This window comes from Drosophila tropicalis, unplaced genomic scaffold (assembly GCF_018151085.1).
Source record: "Drosophila tropicalis isolate 14030-0801.00 unplaced genomic scaffold, ASM1815108v1 contig_275, whole genome shotgun sequence".
Taxonomy (NCBI): domain Eukaryota; kingdom Metazoa; phylum Arthropoda; class Insecta; order Diptera; family Drosophilidae; genus Drosophila; species Drosophila tropicalis.
The window spans coordinates 743903-764363 of NW_027172727.1; the positions used below are offsets into that span (position 1 = coordinate 743903).

The 20461-nt window shown below is 38.9% G+C and overlaps 1 protein-coding gene across 3 annotated transcripts in view; it reads left to right on the forward strand.

Annotated features, from left to right (window-relative positions):
• The window catches only part of SP2353 (EGF like, fibronectin type III and laminin G domains protein pikachurin), a 360244-nt gene that overhangs the window by 103687 nt on the left and 236096 nt on the right, over positions 1-20461 (forward strand). For all 3 annotated transcript variants that reach the window (XM_068283968.1, XM_068283967.1, XM_068283966.1), the window contains 2 exons: positions 10365-10481; positions 10541-11216. In XM_068283968.1, coding sequence (XP_068140069.1) covers positions 10365-10481; positions 10541-11216 — 793 coding nt within the window. The remainder of the gene's footprint in view (positions 1-10364; positions 10482-10540; positions 11217-20461) is intronic.

The window sequence follows — 20461 nt, forward strand, 5'->3', positions numbered from 1 at the left end:
ATTAAACATTTCTTAATTTAATATATCTGTTAATGACTGTGTCGAATTTGATAAAGATCGGGTGACTATATCATATAGCTCTCATAGGAACGATCGGTGGAAAACAGTGACTTTGATCAATATCTTCGTTATTTACTATGATTGTAGGCCATTCTTTCGCAAACATAAGCCTTTTTAGATAAAACGTTCTTCCACATTGATGGCTAATAGGTAAGGAAAGAGTTACCAAAAAAGTTGCAAGGGTATACAAACTTTGACGCGGTCAAAGTTAGCCCCGGCCCTCAGGTCATTTTTAACTTTGATGAAAATACTTAGGCTAAGATTGAATGTGTATACATTTACAGTTTCTTCTGAATATCTGTAGGGATCTATTGGTTTTCCGAATTACTTTGGGTAACTCGTACACTACCATTCCCGTTATTAGAACTACCTCGGTTGGAATTACCTGCCGTTTGCCGTTATTGACGCTACTGATTCCGTTTTTACATTTGTCGCAGTACTGTTAATAATATCTTCTATTGTCTGTTCAGAGGATGTAACATTTCTTGTGTGACCTTTTAGTTTTGTTTTTATTAGGCACACTGCTGTTTCCTCGTGGTCGCCTTTTAGTGAAGTTATCAAATTCAATGGGTCCATGAAGCTTTGAAGATTTTCTCTTCTGCCATCAAACTGTGGGATAAGGTTTGAAGCCATCTTTAAAAAATCAGTGACAGTTTGAGTCATTTTTGCGTTTCTTGGCGAAATGACTGGTTTATTAAAGGTTATTTTTGTTTGATCTATACTCACTGATGGTTGTTCTTAATCTATCTCTTCTTCAGCTGTTAACTGGGTTATGTCTTCCAATGATATTAAAATTTCCAAAACAATTGTTTGTTTATATTTAATATTATATCTTTTTAATACGGATTTTGCCTTTTGTTTGCAGTCATTATAGAATGCATTTGCGGATGTTTTTCGTCCCGCAGTTAGTTTACCTTAGTGTTCTATTAACTCTATTATTATTATCGAGTGTTTTTCTATTGTACTTTGGGATGTTTCCCTATTCTGCGAGAGGCACTTACAAGATTTATTTAATTCTTGCGCATGTATTCTAGCTTCTCTTATTATGTCATCCCAATTAATCATATTTTGTTAAAAAAATGTACACTCTTTTTTTATACCCTTGCAGAGGGTATTATAAAATTGATCAGATGTTTGTAACGCACAGAAGGAGACGTTTCCGACCCCAAAAAGTATATATATTCTTGATCAGCATGAGAAGCTGAGTTGATATAGCCATGTCCGTCTGTCCGTCCGTCTTCGTCCGTCCGTCTGTGCGTACGCGTCTTACTCAGCCGTCTTACGAGCTATCGGGCTGAAATTTTTTTTCGGGTGTTTTTATTACCCGGCAAAAATAAAGTATGAAAACCATCAGGATCGGACCAGTATATCATATAGCTCTAGAAGAACTAGAAGTAAAATTTTCATAAAAATCGGGTATGCTATGAAATTTACATATGTATGTGATAATATTGGATATAAAACCACAGATCCCAAAATTTGAATGTGATCGGATAAATATAACACAAGTTACAGTCAATATAATAATCGGCTCTGCTCCCAGCTCTGCCGGCAGCGCTGCTTGCTGTCTACTACGTCTTTTGTCATCAACAGAGTAGATGCATACACACACACACGCAACGCTACATAAAGTGTATGTGTATGCGTGCGTTGCTTTGCTTTGGGAGTGAGGGAAGAAGAACAAATTGTTAAAATAGAGAGTAAAATTGTTTTGTTTGTATATTGACGAATTGAGTTGCAGAAAACAAATTTTGAACATGTAAAATTAATTATTCTTACCAAGGACTGCAAGGGTATATAAACTTCGGCATAGCCGATGTTAGCTTCTTTCCCTGAGAGATCAATTGTCTCTCTAAGGGTTGTTCAAATACTTTAGTTTGTACCCAGGTGGGTAGAACTCTGATTTTTTTGGCTTTAGGCGGTTGGAAGTTTCTACTATGGATCTTTCTATCAAGTGGGCTATCCCTGATTTAAATTTTCTATTATTCACAATCCAGTATTTGATTTCTTTATATTTTGGATTGGTTTCACCAATCTAAAAATGAAACGTATTTGTTCAAATATTTAAGTTCTAGTCAACCCATTTTTTCCCTTGCAGGGGGTATTAAAAAATGGGGAAGAGGGTTGAAAAAAAAAAAAGAAGAGGTCCCCCCCCCCAAAAAAAAAAAAAAAATTAAAAAAAAAAAGAAAAAAAAGGGAAAAAACCAACCCCCCCCCCCCCCCCGCCCCCCGGGGCGGGCCCCTTCCCCCCCCCCTAAAAAAAAAAAGGAAGGAAAAAAATTTTTTTTTTTTTTGGAAAAGAAAAAAAAAAAAAAAAAAAAAATAAAAAAAAAAAAAAAAAAAAAAAAAAAAAAAAAAAAAAAAAAAAAAAAAAAAAAAAAAAAAAAAAAAAAAAAAAAAAAAAAAAAAAAAAAAAAAAAAAAAAAAAAAAAAAAAAAAAAAAAAAAAAAAAAAAAAAAAAAAAAAAAAAAAAAAAAAAAAAAAAAAAATGCCCCCCCCCCCCCCCCCCCCCCCCCCCCCCCAAAAAAAAAAAAAAAAAAAAAAAAAAAAAAAAAAAAAAAAAAAAAAAAAAAAAAAAAAAAAAAAATTTATGGGGGGTGGGGGTGTGTGGGGAAAAAAAGAAAAAAAAAAAAAAAAAAAAAAAAAAAAAAAAAAAAAAAATTTAAATTATTTTTATTAAAAAAAAAAAAAAAAAAAAAAAAAAAAAAAAAAAAAAAAAAAAAAAAAAAATAAAAAAAAAAAAAAAAAAAAAAAAAATTTTTATACTGTATTTAGGTCCATCTGCTCTACTCTGATATTTTTTCTTAATTATCTTATTATGCATTGCATATAATTTCAAAGCCAGATTTAAGTCTACTAATATTAGGATAGCTAACAACAATATCCCCATTTCTTCTAAATTTTCCTTGTGATCTACTATTTTAACGCTGTTAATGACATTAGTCGTTGGGTGGTCTATTTTGGATTCTTGAGAACCCATCTTTCTAGCAAAAAATTTTGTTTTCTTGGTCGTTTAGACCTGTTTTCTATTGGTTTGATAGAGAAAACAAATTTTTTTGGATTCATTTGTTACATATTTGTTTTTTTTTTTTATTATAATATAACTCAAAAATTTTAAAAGAGAGAAAAATTATCTCAATCTCAATATTATTTTGCACAGTGAGCCAGAGACGTGGAAAGATAGAAGAGTACCATGCGTAGGCTTACAACTTGAACAATGGTTTAATTAAATCTATGCCTACGCATGTTTTTTATTAATAGCCTATCAATGGTTGGTTAGTAATTGTACTGTGCAACAAGTGCAAGCTCGTACATGTTTATATTATCTTAATATTTAAATAAAATTTCAATTATAAGTAGAGGCAAAAGAATTATTTACTCATTGCGTGTCATCGCTGTTTGGCGAAGTTGGGCCGTGTTGTTCATTAGGCACTTTGTGTAGTACTGTCGGTCTTTGTCGTCAAGTCCTATGTGGAGGAGGTCCTGGAGGAGCTTCCTCTCACGCCTTAGCCTGGCGTATTTCCCTCCTCTCGACTTCCTTTTGGGGTCTTCTCTTTTCTTCTCTTGGCGAGCCCGGTACTCAGCTATCATGAGTGGGCGTGGTCCCTCGTTTTGACACACCTCTAATACCTCTTCGAGGAGGGGTGCGTCCCTTTGTACGGTAGGTACAGCCGTCAGCAAATCCGATGGATGTGACGGTTCGGTGCTATTCATCAGTACGTGCCTTTTTTTTCAATTGTTAATTTATATTTTTGTATGTATGTGTGTGTGTGTTCTTTTTTTTCTTGATTATGTTTGTCTTTATTTGATTTTTTTAAATTTTTTTTTTTGTTTTTTATTCCATCAAGTAGAAATGGAAAGTACCTGCTGCATTTGTGTAGCAGCATATGTTTGGTACACTAAATAAGAAGTACATTTGCATTCTTGTGTCTCCTTTAACTGGGAATCTTTCTCCAGTTTGTTCTAAATATAATGTTCTTATCTGCACTAGAGTTAGCGAGCTTTGAGGGTGTGACTTTGTTCACTTCTAAACACCTCAATTATGTTTTCTCTTACGCCAGGGTTCCGTCTGGTAACTCTTTGAAAGTAGTTTTCGATCGTTACCGTTTCTCATTTTCGTGCTTATATATTTTTATTTATTTTTTTTTTTTTTTTTTATACACACACATACGTACACAAAATTTTCTCTCCTTGGTCCTTCGATGTCCTTAGTCCCGGGTCCTTCGATGTCCTTAGGCCTTATCTTGGCCTATTCTCACGGTCGCCATGTAATGACCGGGTTCCACTGATATGAATATTAAATGAATGAACACGTCAGTTCAGTTTTGTGGTCTTATTCAGATTGATTTTTGTTCCAAAAATATTCATTGGCTTAACCTATTGTTACATAGATATTCTAATGCTGCGACTTAGGCGACAGCTACAAAAGAGAGGGAGAGTGGCAGTACATACATACATATTATTTAGGGCACTTGCATCAAAGTGCTTGGTCAGCGTTCACACGCTGACTTGGCCCTAGCTAATGTTACGCCTGTGCATTGCTGATCATATGAATATATGTATGTGCATATAAGCTTCCATGCATATTTATAAAGTCACTTGAAAAATAGCAATATTTCCAAAACTACTAACTGTAGTTTAATACGGTGTATTAAGAAAATGAAGAGTAAAAAGAAACAAAAATAATACAAAAACAATTGGCTTAATTCAAACTAACGGTACTTTGTTTATCGAATGGTCGCGAGTTTTTACTGTTGCATATTTATAAAGTCACCTTTAGAATTAGAGCTTTCTGATGCAGTTTGAGATTAGATTTGGCGGAGTTTGGACGAATTAATTAAGAAAACCATAAATTTGCGCAAATGCCTCGTGGACAATCTCTAAGTGATATTGAAAAGGGCAAGATTTTAGCCTTAGGCGATAGTGGTGTCAGTGGTCGAGGTATTGCTCGTCAAATTGGGCGAAGTCTATCCGTTGTCCGAAACTTTTTAAACAATCCATCTTCGTATGGCTCTATAAAGAGAACAGGACGTAAAAGGCATCTCAACAAGCGAGAGGAAAGGCAAGTTGTGCGAAACGCCAGCAAATATTCAATGTCACTATCACGTTTGCGTTCGACAAATGGCCTTAATTTATCGCTTTCCACGATTTCCCGGACTCTTAAACGTTCGGGAATACTCCGGTATGAAGAAATGAAGTAAGTCGCCAATCTATTGGCACGTCATAAGACTGCCAGATTAACTTTTGCATTAGGCAATATGGAATGAGGTAACCCCCAATCAAGGATATTTTAAACTCGACAGTTTTTAAGCAGTTCTTTTTTAAATGTTTTTTCTGACGAAAAAAAAAAGGAATTTGGATGGTCCAGATCTTTTTCGAAGCTATTGACATGATATTCGGAAGAAACCACTTCAATGTGCCAAGAGAAATTTTGGTGGTGGAAGCATTATGGTGTGGGGGGATTTTCCATAAGTGGTGTCCTTTCATTAGAAGTAGTATCATCACGAATGAAAAGCGTTGATTACATCTGTACTTTGGAAAGTAGTCTGGTACCATTTTTAGATGAAAATGGCTATGCACGACATACTTTTCAGCAGGACAACGCGAGAGTCCATGTCAGTCGGGAGACTAAAGCATGGTTTTCCATGTTCAAAGTTTTAGAGTGGCCTGCCTGTTCTCCCGATCTAAGTCCCATGGAGAATCGTTGGGCGATACTCACACAGAGAGTATATGCCGAAAATCGCCAGTTATCAACTTTAAGTCATCTTAAGGATGCTCTTTTCGATGAGTGGGCGAAAATTGATGACGGTTTGGTAGCTAACCTTATTGGAAGTATGCAAGGGCGCATAGAAAAGGTTATTGGCTCCCGAGGCGATGTTATTTGTTAATTAAAATTGTTTTTTTTTTCAGTTAATCTTAAGCTACAGTAAAAATAAGAACAGTGACTTTATAAATATGCAACATTAAGACTTAGCTTAAGTGTATAGGTATATTAATTTTGGTCAGAAGTGTGCAACGCATAGAACGAAGCATCTCCGACCATACAAAGTATATATATTCTTGATCGGCACGACGAGACGAGTTCAACTAGCCATATCCGTCCGTCCGTCCGTCCGTCCGTCTGGATCAACGTAAACTCCTCCTAGACTGTAAGAGCTACAGAGCTAAAATTTTGCACGTAGGATTGTATATACTGCAGGGGTTGTATATCTCGGACTCAACAGGATCGGACCACTATATCATATAGCTCCCATACAAAACCCAAAGTCACGAACAGTGACTTTTCTCAATAACTTTGTTATTTTCTATGTTATTATCGTGAAACTTAATATTAGAGAGTTTATTACGCTTATAAACGACAAATTTGATCAAGATCGGATGACTATATCATATAGCTCCCATAGGAAAGATCGGTCGAAAACAGTGACTTTTGGAAATAACTTCTTTGCTTTTACCGCGATTGCTTTCAAATTAAACATTTGTTAGTTTAGTATATTTGTTAATGACTGTGCCAAGTTTGATAAAGATCGGGTGACTATATCATATAGCTCCCATAGGAACGATCGGGCGAAAACAGTGACTTTTGTAAATAACTTCGTTACTTTTAACGTGATTGTTTTCAAATTAAACATTTCTTAATTTCATATATCTGTTAATGACTGTGTCGAATTTGATAAAGATCGGACCACTATATCATATAGCTCCCATACAAACCCCAAAGTCACGAACAGTGACTTTTCTCAATAACTTCGCAATTTTCTGTGCAATTATCGTGAAACTTAATATTAGAGAGTTTATTACGCCTATAAACTACTGTGCCAAATTTAATCAAGATCAGGCGACTATATAATATAGCTCCCATAGGAACGATCGGGCGAAAACAGTGACTTTTGTAAATAACTTCGTTACTTTTAACGCGATAGCTTTCAAATTAAACATTTCTTAATTTAATATATCTGTTAATGACTGTGCCAAATTTGATCAAGATCGGGTGACTATATCATATAGCTCCCAAAGGAACGATCTTCGTTATTTCCTATGATTGTAGGCCATTCTTTCCCAAACATAAGCCTTTTTATATAAAACGTTCTTTCACATTAAAGGCTAATATGTAAGGAAAGAGTTACCAAAAAAGTTGCAAGGGTATACAAACTTTGACGCGTTCGAAGTTAGCCCCGGCGCTCTGGTTTTTGTTTCTTTTTCCTCTTCATTTTCTTAATATACCGTATTGAACTACAGTTAGTAGTTTTAGAAATATTACTATTTTTCAAGTGAGTTTATAAATATGCAAGGGAGCTTATAAATGTACATATGTACATACAATATATGACATCACATATGACAGACACAGACTTGAACGACGCTGGTTTCGTCGCTCCACAGTAGGTCCGGTTTTTTACTCGTTTTCGGGACGTGTTTACTCTGAAAAGTTAAAGAGAACGGTGTGAAACTGTGTTGGCTACGCAGGCCTACTCGCGGTTGTCCTGAATCGCCTGTCGCCCGGTCGCGATTCCGCCTAAAACCTACTTGGGCCGTCGGTGGTCGTCTGATCAGGGGGGTGAGGGGCGCCAGTAGCTCTCCCCGCCTTTTCTCGCCCTCGCGAGTGTAGTGGTGGGGTAGTCACACCCTATCATCATCGATAACTCCTCCTCTCCTCTCCTCTCCTGTTTTTAATATATATACACACTTGTGTTTCTGTTTTCACTTGTGTTTTTTCTCCAACCTCTTTTTTTTCCAATAACAGCTGGATAGCTCGTGGTGCTGGTACCAGCTGTGCCCTGGACAGGCCAACCTGGGCTTAAAAGCCCCGATATTACCCCCTGCCAACTCCGCCAATCTGCGTAAAGCTTTTAAGCGGAGCTTTAAATTGATCAGGAAAAGTGCGGCATACTTTTAGGGTCACCAGAGAATAAAGCTGTGTTTCAGCCTTCCAGCTGTTAACTCGGTCTGTGGGCCCCAAGACAAGCACTTTGCCTTGGAGGCAAAAGTACCGGGATCAAATCTGGCCTGTGGAAAAATTAATTGTCAGAAAATTTCTAATAATTAATTCGGTATTTTTGAAACCAGTGGTTGGCACTTTTGTCAGAACACAGACCGAAACTTCCAAGTGTGTGGAGCCGAGCAGGGAGCGGCATAACTTCCATAAAATCCCAGGGGGAAATACCTGGTTGCAAGCATGGAGGGCTTGAGATCGGCTGGTTCGATGGCGGGACCAAGTGGGCGGCGTCAATCAATGGCGTTTGCTACAGCGCCGGTTCTATGGTCTCAATTTGTTTGCGCCGACAGTCCAGGTAGTCAGCTTGCGATAGAGAGGCTCTGTTCGGTCATGAGCGAGTAGGAGTAGATGAGTTGTTTGGTGCAACCTATACGCCAAAAAGACTGCGAGAAGACTCGCGGAGTCCACCAGCATGTAGTGCGGTGCAACCAAAAAATATAAGTTGCAACAATTTAGGGGCAAGAGCGAGGTGGCAGAAATGGGACCACTACTAGAGGATATAGCCGAACGCATCAAGCCAGAAAATGAGAGGGGCAAGAGAGCAATTACGAACGCGCTTAGAGACAAAGTAGACAGACTGAGAGAATTGCAGCGGTCAGTTATCAACATTCGGTGCAACAATTGCGACCCTGAACCAGTGGTGGCATGCCCCAAGTGCACCAAAGGACAGCAAACTGAGAACTTGCAACAGCCAAGGATGTCCCGCCAAAGAACAGTCGCCAACACTTCGGAAACCAGTGCCAGACTGAGCGATGCGATCAACGGCGGCCTGCGATGGAATACTGCCTGGTGAATCACCCTGGATGTGAAGAATGCCTTTAACACGGCGGATTGGGGCTGCATTCTTGATGCTGCCAGAAGCTGAGGCAGTAGTGCCTCAGGGCTCTGTTCTGGGTCCCCTTCTGTGGAACATCATGTACGATGGATGGCATCCTTCGACTAGACATGCCGAGTAGGTGTCAGCTACATGGACGGTGGTCCTAGTACTAGCGGCGCACAAGACAGAAGCGGTGTTAATCAGCAGTGAAAACGGCCAGCGTTACAATCGACGGTATCGAGGTAAAATCGGCTGGAGCAATTCGCTACCTAGGAGTGTGGCTCGACACAAGATTGTGTTTCCGAGAACACCTAGCGGCGGTACAGCGGAAGGCAGCAGAATCGGGTAGAGCATTCGCCAGGATCATGCTCAACACAAGAGGGAGCATGTTGCTGAAAAGCGTGGTCAAATCACAAATATTGTACGCAGCCCAGATCTGGGCACCGGCCATGGAGGTCCGACTTATCGACTCTGTGCTCTTAGAGTCTGTAGCGCCTTTAGAACTGTTTCGGAGGATGCAGCCTTATTAGTCGCTGGCATGGTGCCCATCGACATCTTGGCAGCCGAAGTTCGGATCACCGCAGAGGCCACCAGCAGGGGCATTCCGAAGAGTGTCGGGCAGGTGAGCTTTTACCTCACGCAGGTGCTGAGCGGACACGGCTGCTTCCGCCAATACCTAAATAGGTTTGGCCACGACCACTTCCCAACGTGTCCTGAAGGAGCAACCGAGGACTCCCTGGAGCGAGAGAAGTTGCCATAACCCTGGCAATGGGACGTACCGCCGGGCGGGCATTTTTTATGTATCCATGATAATCGATTTCTGTTGTCAGTCTGGTTGTATTTTGTTGATCTTTTTTATATGTTAATAAATAAATTAAAAAAAAAAAAATACATCTACATACATATGAACATATTTAGCTGTATATTTATGTGATTATGTTTATGTTTATAAACATATGTTTTATTGCGTACATATTTTATTGTTTATACTTGCAACAAAGTGTTACAAGTTGAGTTGAATGATTTTTGGTATGGATATACCACAGTAGGATTAACAATGCAGTATGTGGAGAGTTTAATGAAGCATGGTATCCTATGAATTTATGTTGTTGTCTTTCTTTCCTATGATGCACCTTGGGCAAATGCCGTTTTTGTCTCAAGGTACACGTTTTTTACGCGCCTGGGAAACGTTGTTGATCTGTAGTAGGAGATGCTGCCCTTCGTTGTAACTAGGCGCACGCCAGGAAAAAGTAAAAAAAAAAACATAACTTTTTAGTGGCGCCTTTAGAATTTGTAAAATTACTTTAAGGGACATCTAACAAAATAGAAATTATTATTTTATTCTCGGCACCTGCCTACCTCTAGACATAACTTATAAAACTTAAAAAAATCTGATTGCAATCTGTTTTACCCTGTTACTGCACTGTTTTAATTAATATTAAACCCGTAAAACAATACAAAATTCAAAAAATTTATTCATTCTTTTAATAGGTCATTGTGGTCACACTAGTCCTTGTGAGCAACTGTGCTATGAGATTCATGATGGTATTTATGAATGCGACTGTATTGAGGGCTACGAGCTAAACAGAAATGGATACAGTTGTAAAGGTAAGTGTAAGGCTGTAAAATCTTATTACAAATATTGCATAATTATTGTTATTTTCTAGTGATTAATGCTACTATTAATAGCATAACTGGTGTGCGTGGTAAATTAGATGAGGATGTCTTTTATGAAAAAGGGGCATTCTTTAGTGCCGAATTGGCTAGTGCTAATACCCAAAAATATATTTCACAAAACCCTTTGACTAATGCCAATAATGGAAAAAATTACAACCCTAACACTTATTCATATGCCGAAATGAAAAATTATGACTTCATAAATGAAAATCAACAAAGCGAACCGAAAGTTAATTTAAAAACAGAATCACATAAGTATTACATATCAGGCAAGAAAATATATTTCGATCTTAATCGTCTAAAACGAAACACTACCAATAAACCAAATACTATAACGAGAACTTTTGAACAACATTCTTTTTTTAACATCGATCCATCAGTAACAGACAAAAATGTATTTGAATATAGCGCCTATTTAAGTGGCATTAAAAAATATGGCTACAGATCTGTTAATTCCAGCTATGCCAGTAATAAGCAAATGAAAGTAACAACTAAAAAACACCGAATTAAAAATGTCAACACCGTAACAAATAATACTCAAAATAGCAATAAAAATGCAAATAATATGAAAATACAAACGCACATTAATCCAACGAATTTCAAAAAATATATTACGTTTGTTAAAAATTTAACAGCTGGACCAGGAAACCATACAAAAAACATCACGTAAGTTGAAAAATAAAAGACGTATAATATATGCCATAAAGATTTTGTTCCGGAACATCTTGAAATAAAAGAGTAGACAACGAAAAAGAAAAACCAGAGGGCTGGGGCTAATTTCGGCCGTGCCTATGGGAGCTTTATGATATAGTCACCCAATCTTGATCGAATTCGGCACAGCAATTAACAGATATATAAAACTGACAAATGTTTAATTTTAAAGCAATCGCGTCGAAAGTAACGAAGTTATTGACAAAAGTCACTGTTTTCGACCGATCGTTCCTAAGGGAGCTATATAATATAGTCATCCGATCTAATATTAATACTAATATTAAATTTCACGACAATAGCACAGAAAATAACGAAGTTATTAAAAAAAATCCACTGTTCGAGACTTTGCCGTTTATGTGGGAGCTTTATGATATAGTGGTCCGATATAGATATAGATATACAACCCCTTCAGTATATACAAGCCTACATGCAAAATTTCAGCTCTGTAGCTCTTACGGTCTAGTAGAAGTTTGCGTTGATCCAGACGGACGGACGGACATGGCTATTTGAACTCGTTTCGTCGTGTTGATCAAGAATATATATACCTTATATGGTCGGAAATGCTTCCTCTCTTCTGTCCAAAATTAATATACCCTTTTTACAAGGGTATAATAAGTTTCTGATTTCATTGCTTTCTGCTTCATCACTGCAAAAAACGTTTTTTTTTTTACTCCTTCACATCTGTTTGCGAGTCAAAAAACGAATTTTAATCCAAATTCTGGTCTTTTAGGATTTTCTAGACTTAATGTAGATAGTTAAGCTTTTGACTTTCATGCCCTCCTCGCTACATTATTTCTTAGAAGGACTCATTCTGTCGTCCCTAACTTACTCCTGTGCGTAATAGGCATAACAGATTACTAGATCTTGTATTTATGTTGGATTCTTTTATGGATGTTTTCAGGGCTAATCCCTTTGCTATTGCTGAAGACAACTTCCATCCAAATCTATCCAGATAACTATTGACCTTTATCTTCGGGTTATGTCTAACGATACTTATCCGGTCCCGATATTTTCGCAAGACAATCTTTAATAAACTTAATAAACTTTTTATACCATGCACCAATAGGGTGAAAGCTGGTAAGAGTTAGCGAGTTAAACAAAATTAAAAAGACATATATGGCGATCCTGCCTATAATTGGCAAAAAAAAATATATATATATAAGTAAGCACACGCATTTCTCCACGATACGCCGACTCCTACAGAACAAGTAGAACCATGCCCTGCACACCGACCACCTATGATGCAGCAAGACGAGACGCAATACCTGAAACTGCTGAATGAGTTCCGGGTAGTATACCCCTTCTCATTAAAAGACACGTTGACAACACACACATCCCATAACCCTAGGAAGTACATTGTGACCCATATTAATCCACACTATCCACTCGTTCCATTAATGACTACCTATACCTAGAGTAAGCACTAGCACTAGTTGGTTGGATTGACAGGTTGTGTCAGTTGTAGCTCTGGTTGAGCATTTAAGAAACCTTACCAACAAATGTTGAAAGCTGTCTTCAGGTCAGGTCCTATAAAAAAGGGGGCCTCGGGCTAGAGAGTTTGGAATAATAAACCCCTGGGAACTAACGAGACGTCGTCCGCAATGTTTTTAAACTCGCTGAACAGCCGCAAAACTACGGCGTAAGCCTCGCTGTTTACAAAAACATAGGGAAAATAGATGTTTCGGTTGTGCTCGCGCACTTGGAAAAAGTCGCCAACCGCTTTCAACGAATAGTCTTTACATCAAACTAGGAGTGAACTTGGAGCATTCACATTTCAAAAGCACCGTAATGTTGACCGTGGTGACGATTTTGGACCTGACAGAAGAGAAGGGAATCGTCAAGCAGAGCTATACCCTAGCCAAGGATCAGCATTCCCTGGCACACTGTCCACGTGGATATTACTGGCAAATTGAGTGGCTAAAGTGATTTAAAAGAATGTATTATCATCCAAATTAATGGCTTTACAAAATTTGTGCACCTATATTACACCCTCAAAATAGACGCAGAGGCCATGAAGAAGTTAGCGCTAAACTGCACAACCAATCGTGCAACTGAGGCAAGTCCCTTAGAGATGTTAATAGGAAAAGAAGCTCTAACTCTTGGGTTAGTTCCGCCGTTGGACACAGAACTTCAAGTGGATTTGGGGTCTACGCGGGCTAAAGCCAGTAGCACTATTAAATCGTTAGCCTCATACATTGAAAATCGCTTTGACAAATCAGCGGCTGCTGTTATTAGACACAACTTAAGGGACCATTTTTGGAACCATTTTTGGTAGTTGAAGTTCTAGATGGTTATAGATATAATCTGAAGTCGTCATCAAACATAAGACTATAGAAATACTGTCATGAAGACGTAATAAAACTTCCAGAGAGAATTGTTCCCCCAGAGTTGGATATTGACAGTGAAGGTCCAAGCGTGTCAAAAAGGTCAAATGGAGTCTGAAAGTGACCCGTCCAAGTGAGACGATGATTAAAATTATGAATTAAGTTTGAAATTTTGGTCAGAAGAAATGCAAGAAATGCCTCCAAGTTTGGCACATCTTTATGCCATTTCTCCCGATATATAAGTGTGGGAAGATATTCTTTGATTAAACGTTTCCAATAAAGAGTCTATCTGGTACTGCGAGATTCTCCAAGCTCGTTTTTCCATCGTATTGGAAGTAAAGTTGCCTGGGCCATGGAGTATGCAGCTTTATATTAATTTATAATCAAAACTTTAACAAACGCTAACATAATTTTGTTGTTGCGCTGATTAGTTTTTGATTTCGTTCTATTTTTTTGCTTTCACCCGCGCTCTCAATTTACAGTTCATAGTTTGCTTTTGTTTGTGTGGTGTTGGTGCTCTCTATTCTTTTGTTTTCTCTTTTGATCGCGCTCGCGGCCGTTAACTTCGCGCTGGTGACAAGTTTTTGTTGTTGTGTGTTTTAATACAGATAAGTACAAATATTCTCTCTTTTTGTTTTCTCTTTCTCATTTGCTTATTGCAGTTAGCTTTTGCCTTGGTTTGTATACGTCTCTCTTAACATATATATACATTTTTCTTTTTATTTATATATTGATTTATAATTTGTTCTTGTACAAATCAATTATTTAATAATGTCTGTCTGTTGCAAATATAATTGCAATAATCCCAGCAAGACCAGTGAAGACTTTCTTTACTGTTGGCTGTGTGACAATGTAATGCACTTTAAATGTGCTGGTTACACAGTCAAGGTGCGGGATAGTATGGCGATGGAGGTTCAATTCAGAAGTTATTAACTTTTGATTGAATCTCCGACGCGAAAAAGGGCCAGGTTTCAGGGCGCGTCCCTCAGCCCGTCAGCACATTCGTCTCTACCAGTTTCGGCTTTCGACATTGACCCTATGTCACCAAATATACAGCAGCTGATATCGTTTAGGAGTCCGGCTTTGGCAGGTGTAGAGTCTCTTTCCATTTCCCCTGGAGACAGTATCCCACCTACTAACACGATATCGGTTGTAGTTTCCGAACCGTCCGGGCAAACATCCGTTTCCAGGAATATTGCCAATAAAGTAGTTACAAGAGGAGCTAGTAAAGTGCTGGCTGCTTCAGCTGCTGCTGCATCTGCTGTAGCCACTACTGCTGTGCCTAGTATTCCTAGTTCCCTTGTTGTAGTTCCACCCAAAAAGCAAATTTTTATTTCGAGGCTTGATCCCAATATCTTGATCTTTGATGTTTGTGTCCCGCGTGTGACTCTAGGATGGTCTGATAGACCTCCTTGGTTCTCACGTGAGTTATGTAACTTGAAGAACGTAAAATCGAGATGTTATAAAAGATTTAACAAATCCGGTAAAGCATCGGTTTTTTCCCTATATGTAGTTGCTCGATCAAATTTTATGGTGCTGAATTCACATTGCTATAAGGATTATCTTCGATGTAAACTCAGGTTTTCTCGCGATCCTAAGCAATTTTATAAATTTGTAAATGTAAAACGTAAGACATCGGTGCACCCGTCTTACTTGTCTTTCGAAAACAATATAGCTGACAATGATCAGGCAATTGCCGACATGTTTGCTGATTTTTTCAAAACAACTTATTGCTCTCCGATTTATCAAGCAAATCCTCCTTATCCTCATCACTTGCAATCGTCTAATTGCATTTTAGACCCTGTGTTTGATAAAAGTTCGGTTCTTAGCGTGCTCAGTTCCGTTAAACCAATATATGCACCTTGCCCTGATGGAATACCAGGCTGCGTATTAAGGTTTTGCGCGGAGGCCCTATGTAAGCCAATACTTAAGTTGTTTACACTGTCCGTCACATCTTCCGCCTTCCCGCCTATCTGGAAGGAATCATATATTATTCCTCTTCATAAAAAGGGGAAGAAGACCGAAGCCTCCAATTATAGGGGTATTTCTAAATTGTCTGCCATACCCAAAGCATTTGAGAAAATAATAACATCTCAATTGCAGCATTTTTGTAGCTCAATCATTTCGTCATCCCAACATGGGTTTAAAAAACGTAGATCGACAACTACTAACCTATTAGAATTTACATCTCACTCAATCAAAGGGTTCAAGACTGCCGTGCAAACTGACGTCATTTATACTGACTTCAGCAAGGCCTTTGACTCTGTTAATCATACTCTGCTTTTATATTAATTAAACGCACTTGGCATCTCCAGCCTTTTGCTAGATTGGATTCTTCAATATCTTTCTAAGCGTACACAAAAGGTCCTCTTTAAGTCTTCATTTTCTAAGACCACTTGGACCTCTGGACTACCTCAGGGTAGTCATTTGGGTCCATTACTATTCACTCTTTTTATAAATGATCTTCCATTGGTAGTGTCACATTCTCGGGTGCTTATGTACGCGGATGATGTCAAGCTTTACCTCAGTTTTAAAGACACATCGTCTTCTTGCCTACTTCAATCGGATCTTAATGATCTTCAGAGTTGGTGTGAAAGATGCACTCCATACTTAGCAACTTATTATCTTAACGACACTGCCTTAGAGCGGTTAGATATTATCAATGACTTAGGTGTTCTTATGGACCGTAAATTAACTTTTAATCCTCATATTTCTGCTACAGTTAGTAAAGCTATGAATGTTCTTGGGTTTGTGAAACAATGGTCAAAAGGGTTTGACGATCCGTACACAACCAAAATTCAGTATACTTCTTTAATCCGTCCTATCTTAGAGTACGGATCTTCCATATGGTCACCTCAATATGAGACGCACCAAAGTAAAATTGAATCTGTTCAAAAGCAATTTCCGCTTTTTGCTGTTCGCGGTCTAAATTGCGATCGCAATGTCAATTTGCCATCATACTCCAGTAGGCTTCTTTTAATCAATCTTCCTTCTTTAATTAATCGTAAAGTAATGCTTGGTGCTATCTTTATTCATAAACTTTTAATAGGTGAAATAGACTCTCCTGAGCTATTTAACCAGTTAAACCTATCTGTACCCTGTAGACCTACTAGAAATTTTATTCCTCTATCCTTAAAACACTGTAGTTCTAACTATTCTTTGTATTTGTCCTTGCGATCGTTCCCTTCCGATATGCGGCTGCGCCCCACGGTCGGTCGGGCGGGAGGTGGACAGCGCTCTGCTTAGGCTTGCGCGAAACAGGCTATGTCCTGGTGTCGTATGGGCCACTTGAACGTACTTCGCATTGTACGCGTCAACGTCCAGACAATATAGTTGTGGGAAGTGACACTGAGGCGTTTCCAGAATCCATTGCTACGTCGTTGTATGAATGAACTGCATCTTTATAAAGAAGTCTTGCTGTTCGTCTGGTAGATGTTCTTTTTGTGGCTGCTTGGAATGTAGATTTTTTTGGCATTTATGTTGGCGTGATTTTTCGACGTGAGTATTTCTAAATTCTTAATTACTCTAATCGTCGTGATATTCAAGTAATCTTGATTCAGCACGTGAGAGCGATTCTAAATTACTTATTATAGTTTGTCTCTTCTTCTCATTTGGGTTAATTTGATTTAACAACGTGAATGTGATTCTAAATTTGTATGTCACTGTTATGGCAGCATTTGCATGTATTTATTAAAACTTGGTGTCACGAAACTTTAAACTGAACTTCTAATTTTATCAACGTCTTTGCAACTCGAGCTCACTTTTGTAAATGAGCCTACAATAAAACGCTACTACTTATGAAAACTTTGTTAGCCAATTGCAGCTCTGCTTAGGAGATCGATTTCACTAGAATTTGCCGCTTTTACTGCTTCGTCTGCCCATCGCAGCTCAGCTATCTGATCTGTTTCGCCAGAAATTGCTAACTTACCAGCGTACTTCGCTCAGCGTAGTTCTGCCAGCAGATTGATTTCGCCCGAAACGCAATATTGTGGCTCTGTAGCGTTTTGGCGATTTCGCCGAATTATAAAATTTGAAGCAGAGTGAGCGACAAACAATGTATCGATCTTGTAGCTTTGCAGCACATAAACATTTCCATTGAGTTACAAAATTTGCACATACACATGTGTATCTGCATGTACTATATACAAGTTAGCACACCCATCCTCACACGAGGCCTCTTTCTCCTCCTCTCACACAACAAACACCCCTGGGACGCCTTTCCCTTTACAAGCCGGACCATGCCCCGCACAACGGTTTCTCACATTACAAAGGGACTCGATCGGCAAACTCTACCATAAACGCCTGAACGAGTATCGGGTAAAATACCCTCCCTCGATCTAAGTAACACTAACCCTTGACCACACACACACCCCTATACATTCTAGGTACACTAACAGACCACACACACGCGTATGACCTAAGTGCATCGCGACCTATATCACTTCTCACTTTAGTCAACTAAGAAACCCACATATTTCATTTCCTGTTAACACCTAACACGCTTAGCCAAGTAAGCAACTTATATTTCCTAGTGTTTATGCGACCCAAGCAGATATGTGAGCAAGACGACCCATGTTGGGTCACACTAGACACTTTACTTCCCTTTTCTAGCATAAGCACTTTTGTATCATCTAGCCTAGCCGTTCTTTGAATATTGCCGATAAGCAGAATTCGCCGGAAGAGGCGACTCACTTTGGAGACGATCCCAACGCCGCTGCCAACGGCATGACGCCGCAGCCAGCGCCTATAGGGCATCTCGGGGTATATTTAAGGGACCACGCTCGACAGAGCGGGCAGTCTTAGTTTAGACGTAGAACTAACTAAATCAACTACAACTAAATAAAATCTTATAACGTTTTAAATCAAGTGTTGTGTTGTGTCTCACTATAAAAACCCAGAGTTTCCCAAGTCCAATCCTTGTTCCTAAGAAAGGAAATGGTAAGAATTCACCTATAAGGGAAATGGAAACTCCTAACTGGCGCCCGAGCAGGGACCCGTATTTTTTCTAGAAGCCATAATAGTGCCAACCATGCATGCCATGTCAGCAAAACGAGTATTAAAATAAAATAATTGATTGCTCAGGCACAAACCTGACCTATCCCAATTTAAAAAAAAAAAAAGAATATAATATAGGCCACCAGGCCAACGGAAATGCTTCACCTGATTATGGTGATACTTGAAACCAACTCGTGCCTCGGCTTGCATAAAACTGCTGACTCTTCAGGTTACAATCCGCGTTTGCTAACTGCATTCCCACGCCAGCAGAGTCAGGCAAGGTGGAATTAGCAAAAACGAAGGGAAAATTTTTGCGCCTCTTGCATTCTCTCTCTCTTCAGAGAGAGAGAAAGGAAAAAATAATAAAAAAAGAAAGAAAATCTAGCTACATGCAGTGGCAAGGTTCAATCACCCCCATGGGTGGATATGTCATTTAAACTCCCTCTTCTGGTGTCTTGCAACAAAAAATGAATGTTTGAAAAGCCAAGCCCTCCTTCAATGAGCTGCGGAAAAAGTTCATTTTTGGTTAAAAACCAAGCCCTGCTACAATGAAAGAATGGTTGAAAAGCCAAGCCCTCCTTCAAGGAGCTGCGGAAAAAGTTCATTTTTGGTTAAAAAACCAAGCCCTGCTACAATAAATGAATGGTTGAAAAGCCAAGCCCTCCTTCAAGGAGCTGCGGAAAAAGTTCATTTTTGGTTAAAAAACCAAGCCCTGCTACAATAAATGAATGGTTGAAAAGCCAAGCCCTCCTTCAAGGAGCTGCGGAAAAAGTTCATTTTTGGTTCAAAAACCAAGCCCTGCTACAATAAATGAATGGTTGAAAAGCCAAGCCCTCCTTCAAGGAGCTGCGGAAAAAGTTCATTTTTGGTTCAAAAACCAAGCCCTGCTACAATAAATGAATGGTTGAAAAGCCAAGCCCTCCTTCAAGGAGCTGCGGAAAAAAGTTCATTTTTGGTTTAAATACCAAGCCCTGGTACAGTAAATGAATGGTTGAAAGGCCAAGCCCTCCTTCAAGGAGCTGCGGAAAAAGTTCATTTTTGGTTGAAAACCAAAATGTCTCACCTTCCTCATCGAAACTGGAGCCGCCGCCAATTACATCCAGGAGCGGCACGCCCCCCACGGCCAATTGTTGCCACGACCCTTGTATACCGCTTCCGTCGGGGGAAGCATGAAGATAATGCACTACGTAAATGGGAAATTTTTTTAAGCCTTTCGGGAATGAAATAACTGTCACCTTTTATGTCCTGCCCAACCTGATCGATTTTGACGCAATCATTGGCGACGATACCCTACGCAAGGTTCGAGCCGTATTGGACCGCTCCACCAACCAGCTGACTATGGAACACGGCGTAAAAATCCCACTCACAATGATGAGTTCAACCGCCATGAACATGATCACCACCCCGAAACCAGCTTAAGGAAATAATCCATTCCTTCAACCACATTTTTGGGCCCCTAGTTGAGTCAGAAACCGTGACAACGGAGGTAAGGGCTGAAATACGCACGATCGATGAAATACGCACTTTGGGGTTTGTATGGGAGCTATATGATATAGTGGTCCGATCCGGCTGAATCCGAGATATACAACCCCTGCAGTATATACAAGCCTACGTGCAAAATTTCAGCTCTGTACCAAAATTAATATACCCTTTTTGCAAGGGTATAAAAAACCTATTAGATAGACTATTCCCCAAATTTACGATTCTATGGATTCCTGGACATGTTAATAACGGACACCACGGCTAGAGAATGTAGAGTCTTTCCACTTATATATACACTAAACAATAATACCACGGATATTAAAAGTAAAATTAAAAATACACATTATACTCAAAAACACAATTTTTTCAGACATACATCCACATGGTATCAAACAGCTA